This window comes from Falco naumanni, chromosome 10, assembly GCF_017639655.2.
Source record: "Falco naumanni isolate bFalNau1 chromosome 10, bFalNau1.pat, whole genome shotgun sequence".
NCBI lineage: Eukaryota > Metazoa > Chordata > Aves > Falconiformes > Falconidae > Falco > Falco naumanni.
The window spans coordinates 22,007,418-22,024,240 of record NC_054063.1 but is presented as its reverse complement, the minus strand read 5'-3'; the positions used below and the strand labels follow the sequence as shown (position 1 = coordinate 22,024,240).

The 16,823-nt window shown below is 46.7% G+C and overlaps 1 protein-coding gene across 12 annotated transcripts; it reads left to right on the top strand.

Annotated features, from left to right (window-relative positions):
* The first annotated feature begins 161 nt into the window (after positions 1 to 161).
* On the top strand, positions 162 to 16,441 carry TPX2 (TPX2 microtubule nucleation factor). Of its 12 annotated transcripts, XM_040609770.1 has the most exons (20): positions 1,109 to 1,305; positions 1,981 to 3,418; positions 6,752 to 6,900; positions 7,169 to 7,291; positions 7,482 to 7,602; positions 8,152 to 8,283; positions 8,779 to 8,829; positions 8,959 to 9,081; positions 9,508 to 9,641; positions 9,955 to 10,109; positions 10,540 to 10,711; positions 10,863 to 11,001; positions 11,546 to 11,762; positions 11,985 to 12,080; positions 12,418 to 12,489; positions 13,565 to 13,741; positions 13,885 to 14,031; positions 14,588 to 14,699; positions 15,383 to 15,570; positions 16,036 to 16,441. In XM_040609770.1, exons 3-20 carry the CDS (start codon positions 6,789 to 6,791, stop codon positions 16,144 to 16,146), a joined length of 2,382 nt encoding a protein of 793 aa, XP_040465704.1. In that variant the 5' UTR covers positions 1,109 to 1,305; positions 1,981 to 3,418; positions 6,752 to 6,788; the 3' UTR covers positions 16,147 to 16,441. The 12 variants fall into 12 exon arrangements, with proteins under 12 accessions (XP_040465693.1, XP_040465694.1, XP_040465692.1 ...); XM_040609759.1 differs by lacking the exons at positions 1,109 to 1,305; positions 1,981 to 3,418 and adding an exon at positions 162 to 182 and having other exon boundaries at positions 12,421 to 12,489; XM_040609760.1 differs by lacking the exons at positions 1,109 to 1,305; positions 1,981 to 3,418 and adding an exon at positions 162 to 182 and having other exon boundaries at positions 15,404 to 15,570.
* Positions 16,442 to 16,823: the final 382 nt, after the last annotated feature.

The window sequence follows — 16,823 nt, the reverse complement described above, 5'->3', positions numbered from 1 at the left end:
GAGGGAGGGGAGGGCGCGTGCGCGGCGCGGGAAGGGCCGGTGCGCACGCGCAGGGGCGCCGGGTGGCACGCTGGGCTCTGGCGCCCCCTGTCGCTTTTGCCGGGGCCTGGAAGGGGCCGCCGCGGCCTGGGGTGCGGCGTTACCCTGGGGGTTCTGGTCTCTGCCCCTGCCACGGCGAGCGGGTACGATAGGGCCCGCTGCCACGGCCGCCTGTCTTACAGCGGTTTGGATTTAACGTGTGATATTTTTGTGTCCCCACGGTGCTCCGGGAGCCTGCGGTACCCCTGCGCTTAGGGCAACGCTATGAGGTGCAGGTAGCTGTGGCCGAGTTCCCCCCCGTTAGCGGCTTCTTATCCGTCCTTCTCCAAGTGTCGCTGCCACGGGGAGCTTTATGCAGGATTTGGGGCAGGTAGCGTCACTGCGTACAGGGCACTTTCTGCCAGCTGCTGGGAGCCCAGCTATGCTCACCAGAAGGGGCGGGCAGTGGGAGCCACCTTCCCTGGCTCAGGCAGCCGGAGGAGCTGATCTGGTGAGACAGCTGGCGGCAGGAGGAGGTCGGGCAGGGCTTTGGGGGTGCAGGCAGGCCGCCTGTGCTTGATCGAGGACACGAGCGACGGGAAGCCTGCTACGTGCGTACTCGAAGCCGCAATCTAGAGCTCCAGCGACCACCCGAGGTACAGCCGCGGTACCAGGGCCCGGCTGCGGCGGGCTCGTGCCCGGGCGGCTGCTGCCACCGCTGCCGAGGCCGCCTGGGCCCGGCTGCGTGCAGGCAGCGGCCCCCCGCCGCCCCGTCCCGCTTGGGGAACCCGCCTGCCGGCAGCTGGTAGGCCGCTCCAAACAACACTCAAAGCGCCGCCTCGTCTGACTGGCTGCGCGCGTTCCACGGTGTACGTTATGGGAGTTGTAGTTTGCGTCCCGCCTCCCAAGTGCGCCGGGTGCGCTCGAGCACTACGTTTCCCGTCAGCCCTTGCGGTCAACAAGCCGTGAGGGGTGGGGTTGCCTTATCCGGGTTTTCTGACCTCCTGGCGGTTCGTCCAATCGGCACGCACTGAGGGCGTGCCCGGGGCGTTTGATTGGTCGGTTTGTACCCATGATCGCGGTTTGAAATCCGTTAACGGTGGCAGACGGAGGCGCCGCGTAGGGCGGCCGCGGCGCTGAGGTGAGTGGGTTACCCTTGCTGCGAGGTGGTTCTTGGCTTCGCCCCTTCCCTGGAAGACGCCGTTACCGGACGCTGGGCCGCAGCCCTTCCCTGGGTTCCTGTCGGGTCTCCCTGGATGTGGGGGCCGCGGGCCTGCTCCGAGCCACGTATCGGTAACGCGGCCTCAGCCTCTCGCAGCACCATGGGGCCGAGGGTGCGGCTGGGAAATGGTGGAAAGTGGATGGGGGCGCTTAGCCCGTGCGCGGAGCCGGTTTTGCCGCCGTCCGCCGCGATGACGGGAGGGCAGGGTGGCGCTCGGAGCCCCGTGTGCGGGCCTGAATCCCGAGGGCTGGTCGCAGCCCCCGCGGGAGCCGGAGCCTGGGGCTGGCCTCAGGGCGGGGGCCTGGTGGCGGGGGGAGCCGCCGCGGCGAAGGGCTCCTGATGCCCAAGCGGCACAGAGTAATTGCTCGGGGATAAATTTTGTCTTCAAACAGCGAAGGTATTTATTTCGTGCAACGCTGGGGAGCTAGCCGCTGTGCACCGGGCAGACTAGCTGCGAAGTTTTCAGTGAAAAGTCAGGTAACCTATACAGTTTAAGTGAGAGGTTACAACATCTTTACATACACATTCATTTTATTTCGACATCTAATAATCATATTCATAATCAATGGGGTTTAGGGGAGCTTGAGGCGGAGCCCTAGAATCATCTCTTGGGGGAATTTTTTGGTGGTCGTTCCATTCTTAGGCCTCAGTCTTGGGGGTCGCTCAATCTTCCTCCCTTGAACTTCTGAACTTTCTTTGTTCAACGATCTCCTGACTCATGGTCTCCTCATCTCCTTCAGGTTCCCAGTGTGTCGGCGTCTGTCTTACCTCAACACAAACCGAGCATCACCCAGAGCATTGTACCATATTCATCCTGACTAATCTTTTTAAGACCTTGCTCTGTTTCACTCCCTCTCTTGAGATAGGTTTATAATACTGAAATAAGCCTTATGATGGGGTAGCTGCCTCATGAGTAAAATAAACTTTCATGTTGAGATGCCAGTCTTCAAACAATCACAACATCTGACAATGAAATTACATATTTCCCAATGAAATACAACCCAGAGTGCTGTGCCAATGCCAGTGCTACGCTGTGTCCTTAACTGTTCATTCACATGCACTGCTCAAAACCTGAAGAAGTATGCATCTTAATTTTGGAGCTCAGAAAAACTATGTTACTACTTATCAAACCAAATCGTGCTTCCTGGGAAAAGGAGGGAAGAAAACCAGGCAAAACCTGGCCTAAGTAACAGTAAATGCATTGTTAGCTATTTTTATACAGTGCTTTTTTTAAACTAGAGGCGCTTCAACTTAATCTAGCAATAAGTTGAGGTTAGACTGGCTAAAAATAATTTACTTTTCCTTGAGCAGCTATTCTCAGAATGTCCTGTCTTCTAAAACTTGTGGGATCTGCAGAGAATGTCAGGGCTGTTTATTTTGGGCTGTTGGAAGGGAGGTGGGTCTGGGCTGTTAGCAGAGCAAAGGCTGCTTGGGAGGAAAGCTGCTGCTTCAGCACCTTGCTCCTTTTGCTGTAGGTTAATGATGGCAGATCAAGGCGGTCTGCAGTGTGCTCTGTGCACACCTATTGCCTGCCTAAAGGCTTTGTCTCCCATTTTCAGTATTATATGATAGAACAGCACTGTTGCCTCTATCCCGTGTCTGGGATGATAAATTCAGCGTTGATTCTTTGCTGCAGAAAAGTACACTTGAGCGTTGAGTGAGGAGCACCAGAGAGGAAGGAGAAGCTGTAGATCCAGAATTTGTTAAAGTGTTTGCTTAACCTTGCTCAGGGAAGAGCAAGGATGACTTCTGGTGGTTGCTGGCATTGTGCTCAAGTAGTTCAGGTGGAGGCTTTGTGGTGGGATAGCTTCCTATGAGGTGGTGGTGACAGGACTGTGCCTATAGAGAGGCAGCTTCCAGCCCTTTATAATGATCAGATTTATCTATTAACCCCTGAAAAGCATCTAGGAACTTTGTATGGATTTATTGTCTCTATAAAAACAACAGAAAGCTTCGGGTTGTAGGACAATAAAGAAGCTGCCGGACTGAATTAAATGAGTTGCCTGGTTAGTGCAGTGTCCTGTGTTTAAATGGCAGCTGGTGTTGAATGCCCAGCAGAAGGCACCGGAATTACTGCAGCACATTGCCATGCAACTTTCCTGGCCTTGGGGAAGCTTCTCTTGCTTATTCCTGATTGTCCATCTTTGGTTTTGAGGCATACAGATCAACTGGCTTCAGGTATGTGCTGATGCAACTTGGAATATCTTTTTTGTGTATCTGGTACTATTTTTTTCCATGTTCTGATCCTGTTGGGATTTGCAGGAAATAGCATCTGTAGCTTATGAAGCTCCAGTGGTGTGTTGTGATAGTGTCACCTCAAGTTGTGCAGGGGCTTATCTAAATTACATTGCAAGTGGGCGAGAAAGAACAGATCTTCTCTGCACCCTCTTCCCGCCTGTTTCCTTGCTGCTTTCCTAAACCCAGACTCCTCCAGCCTCTCTCCTTCTGACCTCTAATTTCTCATCTTGGAGTGGTGCTTTCTCTCTCTGACACAAAGCCCTGTACTGCTGGGAGGACCTTTTGTCCCACGCAGTGGGTGCTGTCACTGTATTGCCTGACGACTGTCAGCCTGGGTTTGCTGGTCTAAAAATAAGAGGCTCTTTTGGTTAGGTCATAAGTGTGAAGTGCATCCTTATGATGCACTTGGTGCCGAGTTTCACTTACTGCAGCTAGGGCAGTACTGCATAGGTCTTGGAGTTACTCCTCCCCAGCCTTGTCTGGCCTAAATGCTTTTGGCAAGAAATTAACTACTACATTGAGAAAAAGACCCTGAGCACATCTGTGATGGAATTGTGTCAGCATTTTAAAGCTAATTTGGATTAGAGCGGGGTGTGAAGTTATTCCCAAATACCTATTGCACTTGCTGTTGGATCAGTCTTATTCTGGGATAGGAATGCTCGTTCCAATTTAACTTAATCCTTTCTCAAAGCTAATGAATCTAAAGCAGGCCAAGGCACTCTTCTGGAACGTGCCACAGTGTAGTTATTCAGAAGAAACCTGATGTCAGAGAAACCTGCCGTGTATTCCTCTTTGTGGGTTTGGCTGTGCTGCTCCATGCAGAAACTGTATGGGGCTGTGGCTGTGTGAGGCATGCTTAGGTCAGTGAGAGGAGCAGATCTAGAAAGAGAATTAAGGTTTTAGGTGGGCAGTAACTTTTACCAAAGGAATTTGGTCTATTTTTGAAAGCAAGAGAGCCAGATTCTCTGCCTTCCATGTGAAAGCGGAGCCTGCAGAACAGGGATGAGGGTTCCTGGCTGGCTTGCTGAGAAGCTCTGTAAACACTAGTGTTGACATAGAAGGTGGTGGATGTTGGGGAGAGCAGGGCTACCCTTTAAATCGATGCTGTAGTTATATAGGATTACGGTGTGCCTGTAACCATGATCTGGTAAATGTACACACTGCCCGCTAGTTATGCAGCATCCTTATTAATGAGAGGAAAATTCTGCACCTCACTTCTGGTGGAAGAGTGCTACAGTGGAGAGAAAGAATTTTGCTTCCTGTCTTTAAAGAAAAGATTGAGATAATAGTGGTCCTACTGTCAAAATCACAATTGGGTGTTTTAAAACACCTCAGGGTAGTGGGCAGCAGGCCTTGGGCTGTGCTTGGCTGAGCCTTTCAGTTGCAGAAGCATCGCAGTGGACATATCATAGTGATAAATCGCCGTCAAGTTCCTCGCTGACCGAAGCTCAGGCCCAAGCAGAGTCAATGGGTAGAGGAGCGAGATGCCTTTTAGTGAACTGCTGCTTCACAGTAAATCCTGTCCTGCGCAGGACTGATGATACGTAGGGATTTGAAAAGCGGATGCTGTGAGTTCATCTGACTGAAATGGACACTCTGCAGCTCAGTCATGATGACACTTACCTCCCCACCGGCTCTTTCAAGAAACTTGGAGTATGAAACTGTGGCATTGATAGGCTCCCTTTCTTCTCGTGACTATTTGCTTCTATCTGGCATGGAGGGAGGGGAGAGAGAAGAGGTTGGTGGTGAGGGTGCTGATGCTATGAAAGAATATGGACTTTACACAGTAAAAAGCTGCAGCAGCGTAGCAGTGGACACAAGCAGCTGTGAAACATGATGCCAGGAGCTCCAGCTCGATGGACTGCCTGGGGAGGGTGAGGGGGGAATGCAGATGACGCATTTGATTTTTAAAAAAGTGGATAGTGTTGACAGAAACCCTATCTTGATTAAAGGCGCTAGGAAAGCATTTGATTCCAGCCATGTCTTGAGCTCAGTTACAGTTAGTTTTGGCTCCAGTTCTTCTGTGTGCCTTCTTTGGGTCCTATCTTGACATCTTCACAGTCCTGTAGCTGAAGTTTCTGTAATGACATTCTTCCCCTTAACTATTGCAATTCTGTGCTGGGGAGCTGAAGGCTTCTCGGTGCAGCCATCTTCAGGAAGGAGGGCTGGTGACTGTAAACAGCAGTGGTACCTCCTAAATGCTGTTTTGATTTAATCTTGAACATTTTCTTATTTATGGAGCGTACCATCTGGCTTGAATGATGTGTGGTCTGCCAAGACAGATGGTTTAGGTCTGAAATTTTGTGGATTAAGAATATACTGATTTAGAGTTGGTTGGACTCATAAAAGCAAAGTTCAGGTGATTTCCTTAGGGAGTGTTTTGTAACACATCCTTAAGGGCTTTGCCTTGCAGCTGTGCGAGGCATCATAAAAGCTTGAAAACACCTTTGCAAAAGGTTTTGCTACAGTTTAAGGGTTTATCTTTGTTGTTGGCTTTATTCCTGTTCCCTTGAGTTTAGTATCACCTGTTGACACAGGGACTCCTCCTGCTGTCAGTGCTCCACTAAATATCTTCAGGGACTGATCTTGATGAAGTCACAGTGCTTGGTTTGTTTATAGTCTGGCCAGCCTCAGGGTAGTGCTGTGGATGCTGTCCTGATGCTGGCCGCCTTCCTACTTTCTGCCCAGTAACAATATGCTACAGAACTTCTTCCTGCTTTGAAAATCCATTTATTCTATAGAAGAGCCATTTGTGTCATTAGTTCTTGTTTGTAGCCCTTCAGAGGGAGAAAGGCTGTGCTTTGCGGTGCTCTGGAGTCAACCCATCATCAGGTTCTTGCTTCAAAATCTGTTTTGTGGGAAGGCTAAGAACTCTTCTTTGCTGCACGTGGTGAGGGAGGGAAGGGCAAACCAGCTGCTCTCTGGAAAAACCTTTGTACTTCCTTTTTAAAAAAAAAATCACAATTCTAGCACCTACAGGTACAAAGAAAACCTTCAAAACTTGATCTTTGCAGGTTCAAAACTATCAAAATGTCAGCAGTGGTAAAATCCCTTTAGCTTTGCCAATCAGCAGTAGAATAACCAACTGCATTGCTTGTGAGGTGTTTTGTCCAAAGGCTGTGAATTACAAGCGAGGAAAATGTACCAAAAGCTGTCCTGGTGTCTGTCTTTAGAAACTACACAGGGGAAGAGAGGTGGAGCATGATGTAGCTGACACCTGTGTTGGGGTTTGGCATAACAAGTGACCAATGCTTGTTGTCTAAATATCTGTAGCAGTGCAAGCGGTGAACTCGTGGGGAACGGTGTGAAGATGTCTCGTGCAGAATCTAGATATTCCTTTGATGTCCCAAACCCTTGCATCAACTTTGCAACTCTGAATGATGATGATGATGATGAGGCAGACAAAGCAGATGCCTGGTTTGGTAAGCTGCTTCCAACTCCCTGATTTGTTTTCTCTTTGGATGAGTGCTTGGCGTGATCCTTGTTTTGGGCCTGGCTTCTGTGCCTGTTGATTAGTCTTATTAACCACATTGTTCATGGTGCGTGGGGTTGTGTTTTTTTGGTTTTGTGTTTAAATTTTGATTGTAATCTGTAACTTGGCAGAGGGCTTTGTTAACATAATGATACTCTGAGGTATTGTTAAAAATTCCTAACGTAGTATGTACAGTGAAAGTCTCTCTTTCCTCACAGACCAAAAAGCCAATGCAGAGAACATCCCTCCTGCAGAATATGTGGCACAGGCCTCACAGAACAGCACTGCTTTTTCAAAGCCTGATATTATTCAGTCTTCTGTCACACGACAAGGAATAATGAGTAAGCTGGCATGGTGTGGGGGGAGGGAGAGAATAAATTTTACCTACTTTTCATTGGCAAAATGCAAAGCCTCTGGCTTCTGTTGGACCATCTTCATATGTTGTTGTCTAGCAAGGCCGCGTGTGGTTTTGCTTTAGCATTCTTCTACGTGTGTGTATATATATGAGTTGCCATTTGTCACTGTTCATAGGTGAGAGCCATGCCGAAGAGGACAACGAAGCAGAAAGTGTGCAAGCCAGTGCAGTTCCTCCGAATATCGTTGGATCCCTGACGAGCTGGAGAGCTGCTGCTCCTGCAAAGGCCTCTCAGAGGTGAAATACTTGTGTTCAGTTTGCATGAAGATCGATGACGGTGTAACTAAGCAGGTCCTTGCTCTCAGGATCTGCAGTTCTAGCTGTTCTTGGGTCATCCTATGGGTCTGAAGTTCTCTAGCGCAGAGATAGTGTACTGGGGCAGCTGATCTGCTCGAAAAGCTGGAGGGACAATCTCTAGGGGTGGAAATATATGCAGTGTCTCACTTGTCAAATGAGACTCAGCAGCACTAGGAGCTTCTGGAATGCGAGGACATCTGAAACTGATGTGGCTTATAAAGTTTCTTTGTTTATATCTGCCTCAGTTGGGCAGAACTCGTTCTTGATATTAAAGCAAGGGGCTCTGTGTGCTCATATACCAAAGAATATTAAGTTTATGGGTTGTTAAACTTAAATAATTCATTCTGCATTTGGATTCTTGTGTTAAACACAATTTGCATAGGGGAGTATGTTCGAGTTAGGTGATGCACTGGTATAAGAAGTGTTTTACAGATTGTGTGTCGTCTTGGACCTAGGGAAAGCTGACTTCCATTTTCTGTTCTACTCTAGAGCGGGTAGAAGACAGGCTACAAAGCAGAGAAAAGCACAGCAACATAAAGGGCTGGATGGAATCGAAGTGACAAGAAATGCTGATACCCAAGTTAACAAGGAAGAGGTTCCACCCCTGAAAAAAATGAGAGTGTATGTCATGAAAGCCCTTCTGTTTGGGGCTGGGAAGGCGGTGCAACTGTTTCTTTGGAAAGGATTTCCACATGGCTGCGAGGGTTTTCACTGGAAGGTTAGGGTACGGGGAGGTGACTGATGCCTGATTCCTGATAGTGGTTTCATAAATAGGAAGAAATGGCTGTAAGACCTGAAGGAAACACTGTTTGGAGATAAGAGATGTGAATGAAACAAGCTTGGGTTTCTTAAGCTTCTTCGTACTTGATGTCTGTCAGCTAGCTTTAAATTTGGCATAGCTTGTCTGTCAGGAAGTATAAGCTATGAAAGAGTCGCAGCTAAAATATTTCTCAAATTAGTTTAACCACTAAGATACCCTATGGTGATAAGCTTGAAGTCAGGAAATTGGAGTGCAATCTCTCAAATGCTGCTGTACCTAGATGAGCTACAGCACATCTACCTCCTCAAGAAAAGCTTAAGTTCTGCAAACTCAGTCATTTGTCTTCCCTTCTACAGCCTTAGAGTACCAGGGCAAACTAGTCGATCTGTACCTGGGCATGTGATGAGGTAAGGCTGGTCTGGTGTACCTTAGAATTCACCAGGTGTTGGGATGTTATGCATGGTGGTGAGAGCTGCAGGTGATCTTTCATTTAGAGCACAGTTAATTGAGCGGCTTGCCATAACTTGTTACCTTAGTTGTAGCAGCAGAGAGAAGCTGACAGAAGTATCTGCAAAGAGAGCGCCCCTGCAGGGTCCTGCCTGCTCCCCAGGGAAAGGGAAAAGCAAACTGACCATGCCCTCCACGCCAACAGTGCTAAAGTACGTAGCTTTCTTGTGACTTGTCTGTGCTAATCACAGCTGATTTAGGTGACAGCCCTGGCTAGAGTGTTTTCAGCTTCAAGTTAGCATGCGGTGGTATCGCATTTAGTAAACACTGGATCAAGGCAACAATATTGGGATGAAATGTACTTCACCAGCTGAACCTATGCAAAGGAAAGCTTTTGCTTTTAATTTGAAACAAAAGTTGTTCTTGCTAATAGGCAAAGCATGCATACAGCAAATAGGTATGCAGAATACCAGTTAGCTGCAGGCTTTCTTGAGCCAACAAAATCTAAAGAGTATAATTTCTATAAAGAGTGATGCTCCTGCAATGAATTTGGAGATAACTGTGTTCCTTGCACTGACATCGTGCTAATAACCAGTGAAGCAGGAAGGCATGTCTCAGTCTCTAACGTGCTTCTGCAGGAGGACCAATCTTTCTGGCAAGCTGAAGAGCACAGAGGAACAGGAGCTGGAAAAGATGCAGCAGTTGCAGAAGGAGGTTATGGAGCTGCGGAAGAAGAACGAGGAGTCTCTGAAAGCAGCTATTGCTGGAGCAGGTGGGCTCTAGCTGAATTGCAAATTGAAGCTGTACTGGGCTAAGCTGGAGAGTGCTGTGCAAAAAAACTTTAAAAACAAATATTCCAGATTTTGTAACAAGTATTAAGATTGGGTGGCTTTTAATGTAGAACAGCCCCTAAACTGCCTGGAAGCAGGTTTGTATGGTTTTGTCATGTTTTGAAAAGTTATAGATGTATTCTCTAAAAATTATTCAAGTTATTAGAAGTTAAGTGCTTTTTTTCCCCCCACTCCCCTCCAAATCCTCCCCCCACTCCAAAAGGCTTCCAGACCTCTCATGTTCTTTGTCTTTAGGACAACTTGTGAAGAGAACTGCTGGTCAAGTAACAAAGCCAATAGACTTCCACTTCTGCACAGAGAATAGAATTAAACATGTAGAAAGCCAGCCTGGGAACGAGTACAAGGAACTGGATTTTGCAGCAGTACTGAGAAAGCATCCTCCTTCTCCGGTGAGAACCAGAATGTTGCCAGCAGTCAGCTGACTGATTCTTGACATCACCTTCTTTCTGCTTTTTGCAATGCACACGCTGCTGGTAACCCACAAAGGGTTACCGTAGGAGAGGCAAGCATTGTACAGATGTAACTTCACTCACTGCATGTCTGCATTGCTGCAGCACTCCAAAGGCCCCTTTTGGAAAAAGGGGCCCTTTAGTGGCTGGAAGATCTGACATTATACTTATGCTTTAATCTTCCATTTCTTACAGTTTGCCAATGTTACTAGCTTGTGCATGTTCAGACAATTAAGACTGATGTGTAACGCTAAGTGTTGCTGCCTTTGAGATAAAGGGAAGGAGAAAATACTATGAAATGGGGAAGGGAAATATTATCAAAACATCCTGTATTAAATGGCCATAATGACTGTAGTTTTTTTGTCTTCAGGTGCAAATGCCGAAGGGACCCACTGTCCCCAAACCTTTCAATCTGTCCCAGGGAAACAAAAGAAAACTTGAAGAAACCACATCAGAATATGTGTCCCTTGCTGAGCAGGTGGAAGCATTCCAAAAACGCACGCCCTCTCGTTACCATTTGAGGAGCAGGAAATCTGATGAAGGTGAGCGGTCCTGGCAACATCCAGCCAGGAGGCTGTCCACAGAGATTGTGGAAGAGCAAGAAAGATGCTTTGACTACTGTACTAAGCAAACAGCCTGTGTCTGTTGAAGGCCTTGTCATTAACTGCTAGCCTTTGTGACTTGAATTTATAGGCCCAGTTCCAGCAAAGTTGGTGAAGGCTCGGCTTACAAAGCCCAAAACGCCAGTGCTTCGGACGAAGCAGCGCTTCAGACCTATCACCTGCAAAACTACAGCAGAGTTAGAAGCAGAGGAAATTGAGAAAATTAAACAGTAAGTAAAGGTTTACTGTAGCCCTCCAAGTGAGAATTGTATTGCACTGGAAGTATCTTTCAGATGCCAAAATATCACTTCTCAGGAATACCCTTTTTGCATAAAAGAATGAGTATTGTAAAAACATTGAAAATCTATTTACCTTGAACATAATCCTATGGCTCTGTAGGGGTGTAAAAAGTAGCTTCTTCATTTTGAAGAAAGTGCTGTTAGGAGAGCAGAGCTGATCCTGGGTTGAGTACAGTTTACAATTAGTTAAGCAAACCTGGTATAGTGTATTGCAGTACAGCCTGCAGTACAACTTGCAATACACTTCAAAACTCTCCTGTATACAAAGTTTTGGATTTCCAAGAAAGCAATCCATAAGGTTTCCTTCTTGCTATTTCAGAAGCAAAGGAGGAGTTGCTAACTAGAGGTGCACGCTATGTAATGTCTTTTTGTGGCACAGCTGTTTCTGTACCTGACTTGCTTTTTTACGCAGTGAGAGAAGCTGTATCTTGCCATGTACCATATGTTGCTGACGATCTCAGTCTTTTCTGTGTAGGTACAAATTTAAAGCACAAGAATTCAATCCCAAAATCTTTGAGGGTGGAGCACTCCTGCCCAAGAAACCTTCTGTGAAGGACCTCACACAACCCATTGGCTTTGAGTTAGAAACTGAAAAAAGGGTTCAGGAGCGTGACAGTAAGAAGCAGCAGGAGGAAGAGCACTTTGAATTCCATTCCAGGCCATGTCCAACAAAAATCCTGGAGGATGTTGTGGTAAGAAGTTTAGTAATACCCAGACCTGGGAATTAGGACTGAGGTGGCAATTAGCTTCAAAATAACTGTAGCTATGTTGTATTATGTATTTAATAATCTTCAGTAAACACTGTCATTAGGAAGAACTGCAATGAGTAGGTACTGTGCTATGTCAGGTTGTTTCTCTAGCGCTTTTTCTTGGCACGTAGGCCTGAGTAACTCCTTACTGGCTTTTCTGAACAGGGTGTTCCAGAGAAGAAGGTGCTTCCTATTACAGTTCCCAAGTCTCCAGTCTTCACCTTAAAAAGCAGAACTCAAACATCTAGCAGAGATGAAAAGGTAACTGTTGTGAATAGGCCGTAGTCAAGCCTTCTGGTCCCACCATGGTGACTGCCTTGGCCAGCCTGCAGTACCTCTGCCAGCTGGGTGTGGTGGCCTGGTTTGGTTAGCTCCTTCCCTCCTGTTAGGCAGTTCCTCTGTAGTGGGTTGACCTTGGCTGGGCACCAGGTGCCCACCAAGCTGCTCTCACTCCCTTCCTCAGTAGAACAGCAGGGGAGAGAATAAGATGGAAAAAAACCCTTGTGGGTCAAGTTCAAGGCAGTTTAGTGAGGCAATAGCAAAAGTTATGCATGCAGAAGCAAAGGAAAACAAAAGATTATTCTCTACTTCCCATCAGCAGGAGATGTTCAGCCACTTCCTGAGAAGCAGGCCTTCAGTATGTGTAGCAGTTGCTCTGGAAGACAAACAAGTAAATAACTGATGCTCCCCCTTCCTCCTCAGTTCTCTTAGCTTTTCTATCTAAGCAGATATCATATGGTATGGAATAGCCCATTGGGTCAGCTGTCCTGGCTATGTCCCCTCCCAAGATCTTGCCCACCCCCAGCCTACTGGTGACGGGGGGGAAGGTTGGAGAGACAGCCTTGATGCTGTGCCAGCACTGGTCAGCAGTAACCAAAACACTGGTGGTGTGATCCCTACCTTTCTAGCTGCCAATACAAGCACAGTGCTCTGAGGGTGCTGTGGGCCTCAGCCAGAGCCCATACATCCTCCCATGGTAGTCTTCCTCTGTGCTGTTCCCCTCTAGCAATCTGGTTGCTGCTATTCATTTTTACAGAAACTGAATTCTCATGCAAAATGAAGTCAGTCAAGTTAAACATGAGGGCAATGACTAGGGTTTCTGAGGTGTTGCTACTATGCATGAGGAAAGTAAACTGCTTAGATTTCTAAAGGACGTCGCCCTTCTCTATTCTGTTATTGAGAAGGGCAGATACTGCACATGACCCTTCTCCTCACAGTCATTCTAGATCAGGGGTCCTCAAACTTTTTAAACAGGGGGCCGGCGTGCGGATTAAGTGGCAGGAAGTCATCTGCAGCTGCTTGGTTTTCCCCCCCCAATCCCTGGTGGGGCAAGGGGCGAGGGGGTTCTTTAAATACTGGGGGCTGGATTGAGGACCCCGGGGCAGGGGGGGGGCTGTATCTGGCCCGCGGGCTGTACTTTGAGGACCCCTGCTCTAGATCCCTGGAGGTGGGGAGCAGGATTTCGAATGTATTGTGTCCTTTCTTCTTTCTCTCTTCCCTGTAATGAAGAGGACCTTAAAGAATTAGACTAATTTGGATGAGTACTAGAACTGGTAGTGGCTTGGGAAGAGGAAGAACATGCCTGTAAATGGGTACTTATAGGATTACTAATTCTAGCCGTGTCCAGAGTATTTGCTTGATGCTGTTGTGACCCTCATGAAAGGAACCCCAGTATTCATGGCTTGTTGTCATCTTTCTGCAAAAATCTGGTGCTGTGTCAGATCCTAATGCTAATATCCCTTTAGGAAAAAGAGGTGGTTCCGGTGATCAGAGCTAACCCTATGCGACATTATGGAGTGCCCTTCAAACCTAAAATGCCAGAGCAGAGGCACGTGGAAGTTTGCCCTTTTTCTTTTGATGCCCGTGACAAAGAGCGGCAAATACAAAAAGAGAAAAAAATAGAAGAGATGCAGAAGGAAGAGGTAAGAACTAAAAGCTAACTTGGATTCCACTCCTTAAGTAAAAAGTGTGTGGCAGGACATGCCTCCTGCTGTTGGCTATTAAACTTCCAAAGCTTTGCCCTTTTGAGGAAAAGGGGAGAAATATCTTGTGTTGTTTCTTTCAGGTGCCAAAGTTCAAGGCATTACCTCTACCTTACTTTGACCATGTTCAGCTGCCAGAAAAGAAGGTCAAAAACCCAACTCAGCCAGAGCCATTCAATCTGCAGGTTGATGAACGGGGAGCTGCCAAGCTGCAGATCTGGAAACAGCAGGTGAGGTGAAAAGGATAATGGGTGTGACCAGACTTAAAGCGGCTTGTTAGTTGAGTTGTAATAGACTTCAGAAAGTGTCCTACTTGACTTGAACCAGGATCTGAGTTTGAGCAATGAATTATTCTGTCCTTTGCATGAGGCTTGTGCTATGGGTTAAGGATTGGTGGACTGGCTTTTTTCTCCCTTTTATGGTAAGTGATGGGATTTACCATCACTGCATGAACAGCCATAGGGTATTTTTTGAGCAGTAACTATGTGCAGCTGGATCCCTTTTCTGACCACCTCTGTGCTTGGGGGTTTATTGACACATAAATAATATACTGCTTTACTTATGCAAATGCCGCAGTGGTCATCTGAAACTTTCTTCAGGCTGTTTTTTGGGAAAAGTAACTGACAGGCAACAAGTGTCAACTTTTTGGCTTTAATGTAGTTTTCTATGCAAATGATTTGATCTAAGTCAACCTGGCTCTTCCAGTGCTGGGAGTGCTGATGTCTGGGTGGGGGCAGATGGTCTTTTCAATATACCTGGCACTTGATGGGCTCTTTTCTGTTGCAGCTTGAAGAAGACTTGAAAAGGCAGAAAGAGGCAGCATGTTTTAAAGCTCGGCCTAACACAGTGGTGTACCAGGAGCCTTTTGTGCCTAAAAGGGGAAATAAGCAGTTATCAGGTACAGTTACAAGTGCTTGCCACGCAGGCTTGGCTGATAACTCAAAACTGATGCAATGATGCTTAGACTGGCTGTTGCCTCTTTTTTTTTTTTTTTTTATCAGCGCAGCCAATAGCGCATTGCATTTAATCAACTAATTCACTGACAGCTTGTGTCCGCAGGGACTGGGGGAGTTTCCTGTCCATTGCCCCCCTGTCCCGCACTAACATGGCAGCTGTATTTAACAGCTATGCTACAATTGGCAGATGATTGATGTGTGCAAGTTTGGGTTAAGGGTAAATAGAATGCAAGGGGCTCCCTGCAGAGACAGCTGGCATTTCTGCAGCAGCTGTCAGTCTTTTCCTCCTGTTTCTAATGAGATGAAGGCATCTACAGCTTAGGATAGACAAAGCTTCATAGCGTATAGAACCTGCCAAAAACTTCTCTGTACTAACAGTTTTGTGTTTGCTTCCTCCTATGAAAAGGAGTGTCACAGACATTACACCTGTGACAGGGTAATGTCTGCACTAACACTACTCACGTTTGGGTGTAAGGCTTTATCTTTTCCCGAAGCCTGGAGTTATCTACTAACTACGCTTGCAAGGTGAAGCGTGCCAGGGGGAGGCTTCCATTTGATACTAGTACTGCTCTGCTTTACCTGACTGTCTTTGCACCGATTTTATTTCCTCTGTCTCTGAACTTAGAGAGCCTTTCTGGTTCTGTAGTTCCTGAAAGCTTTGAGCTGGCGACAGAAAAGAGAGCTAAAGAGCGGCAAGAATTTGAAAAACGATTGGCACATAGAGAAGCCATACGGGAGAGGTGTCAAGAGAGGCTCAGGCAGGAGGAAGAAGAGCGTGAAAAGGAAGAAGTTGCCAAGCTAAGACAAGAAATGGTAAGAGAGCTATTTCTGAACAGGGGCTGTAAAGTAACCCAAAGGGATGTGTGAATATACTAAATGGGCTAATGTCAGTATTGAGCTGCATTGAGACTGTCTTTTCAAGTTTCCCTGTTGCAAACTGACTCCTTATTAACTTTATAACTGGTCTTTAAAAAACAAACAAAAAAAATCCACACAACCAAAACCCAATCTAACAAAAAAGGCAGCTCTACTGAAATGACTGATTTTTTGAGTTGTACACATGTAGTCATTGGGGCATGATGCTCTCTGTAAAATCTGTGATCCCAAAGTATGCTGTGCATGTTCCTGGTGGCTCACTCCAGTGCCCTAGGCAGCATGGCAGTCCTGTAGACAGACACCCACCTTTGTCCCACTGACAGCTCACCTGAAAGTTTCAGCTTCATCATAGCTGCAACCATTTGCTTCATGTTGTCCTTGTTTTTCTCTTTTTTTTTCCAGGTTCACAAGGCAAATCCAATACGCAAATACCGCAACGTAGAAGTGAAGCCCAGTGATCAGCCCCTGACTACGCCAAAGTCTCCCAACTTTTCTGATAGATTCCGATGCTGACGTGCATCCATGTGATAGCAGGATGGAGCTCCCATCCTTCTCTACTGCCTTGACAGGCAGAGAGTCAACAGTTGTTACTACCTGACTCCTCAGTCTCAATTGTTACACTTGGTTCGATTATTGTTATGTTGAGTAGTTTAACTCCACCTGAGGCAGGTGACTGAGGCACAGTGTACAGGCAGTACCGAACAGCATTGCTTCACATCTAGACCTCTTGTTTTCTAAAGACCAAACCAGGTTTTTGGTATTGTATACAAATATTGTGTACTTGAACTAATAAAAATTCCTAATCTAATTGCTTTTCTGCAGAAGAGTTTTCGGTAAAGGGATCTTAGTGAACATACAGGGATGTGTGCATCTGGAAAGAGCTACCTTGTCTTTGTGCATATTAGTATTGGTTTCAAGTGTCTGTTTCTTAGGCCTTTAGCCCGTATTAAGCTTGAATCATGTTAAATACATGAGGCTTCTGCGAGTGAGCATATTGCAGGTCTGGCCTTTCTTCTTGGTGTTTAGATGAGTGCTAACATGAATCTTGCCCACACTTTAAAGTAGTTCTCTGTATATTAGAGCATTAAACCTTCTGCTGTTTTTATAGCTGAAGCCATTCTATTTGGGGAACCACTTCACTGGCAAATGACTTGCTGTAAGCTGCCTCCCTGGCTCCTGCCAGCGCAGTT

What these genes read in the sequence shown, in the direction of transcription:
- TPX2 (XM_040609758.1), top strand. Translation starts at nt 6,789, where the DNA reads ATGTCTCGTGCAGAATCTAGATATTCCTTTGATGTCCCAAACCCTTGC. An exon ending in CAAAGCAGATGCCTGGTTTG is followed by an intron (nt 6,901 to 7,168) that starts GTAAGCTGCTTC and finishes CTTTCCTCACAG; the next exon opens with ACCAAAAAGCCAATGCAGAG. An exon ending in GAAATTGAGAAAATTAAACA is followed by an intron (nt 11,002 to 11,545) that starts GTAAGTAAAGGT and finishes TTTTCTGTGTAG; the next exon opens with GTACAAATTTAAAGCACAAG.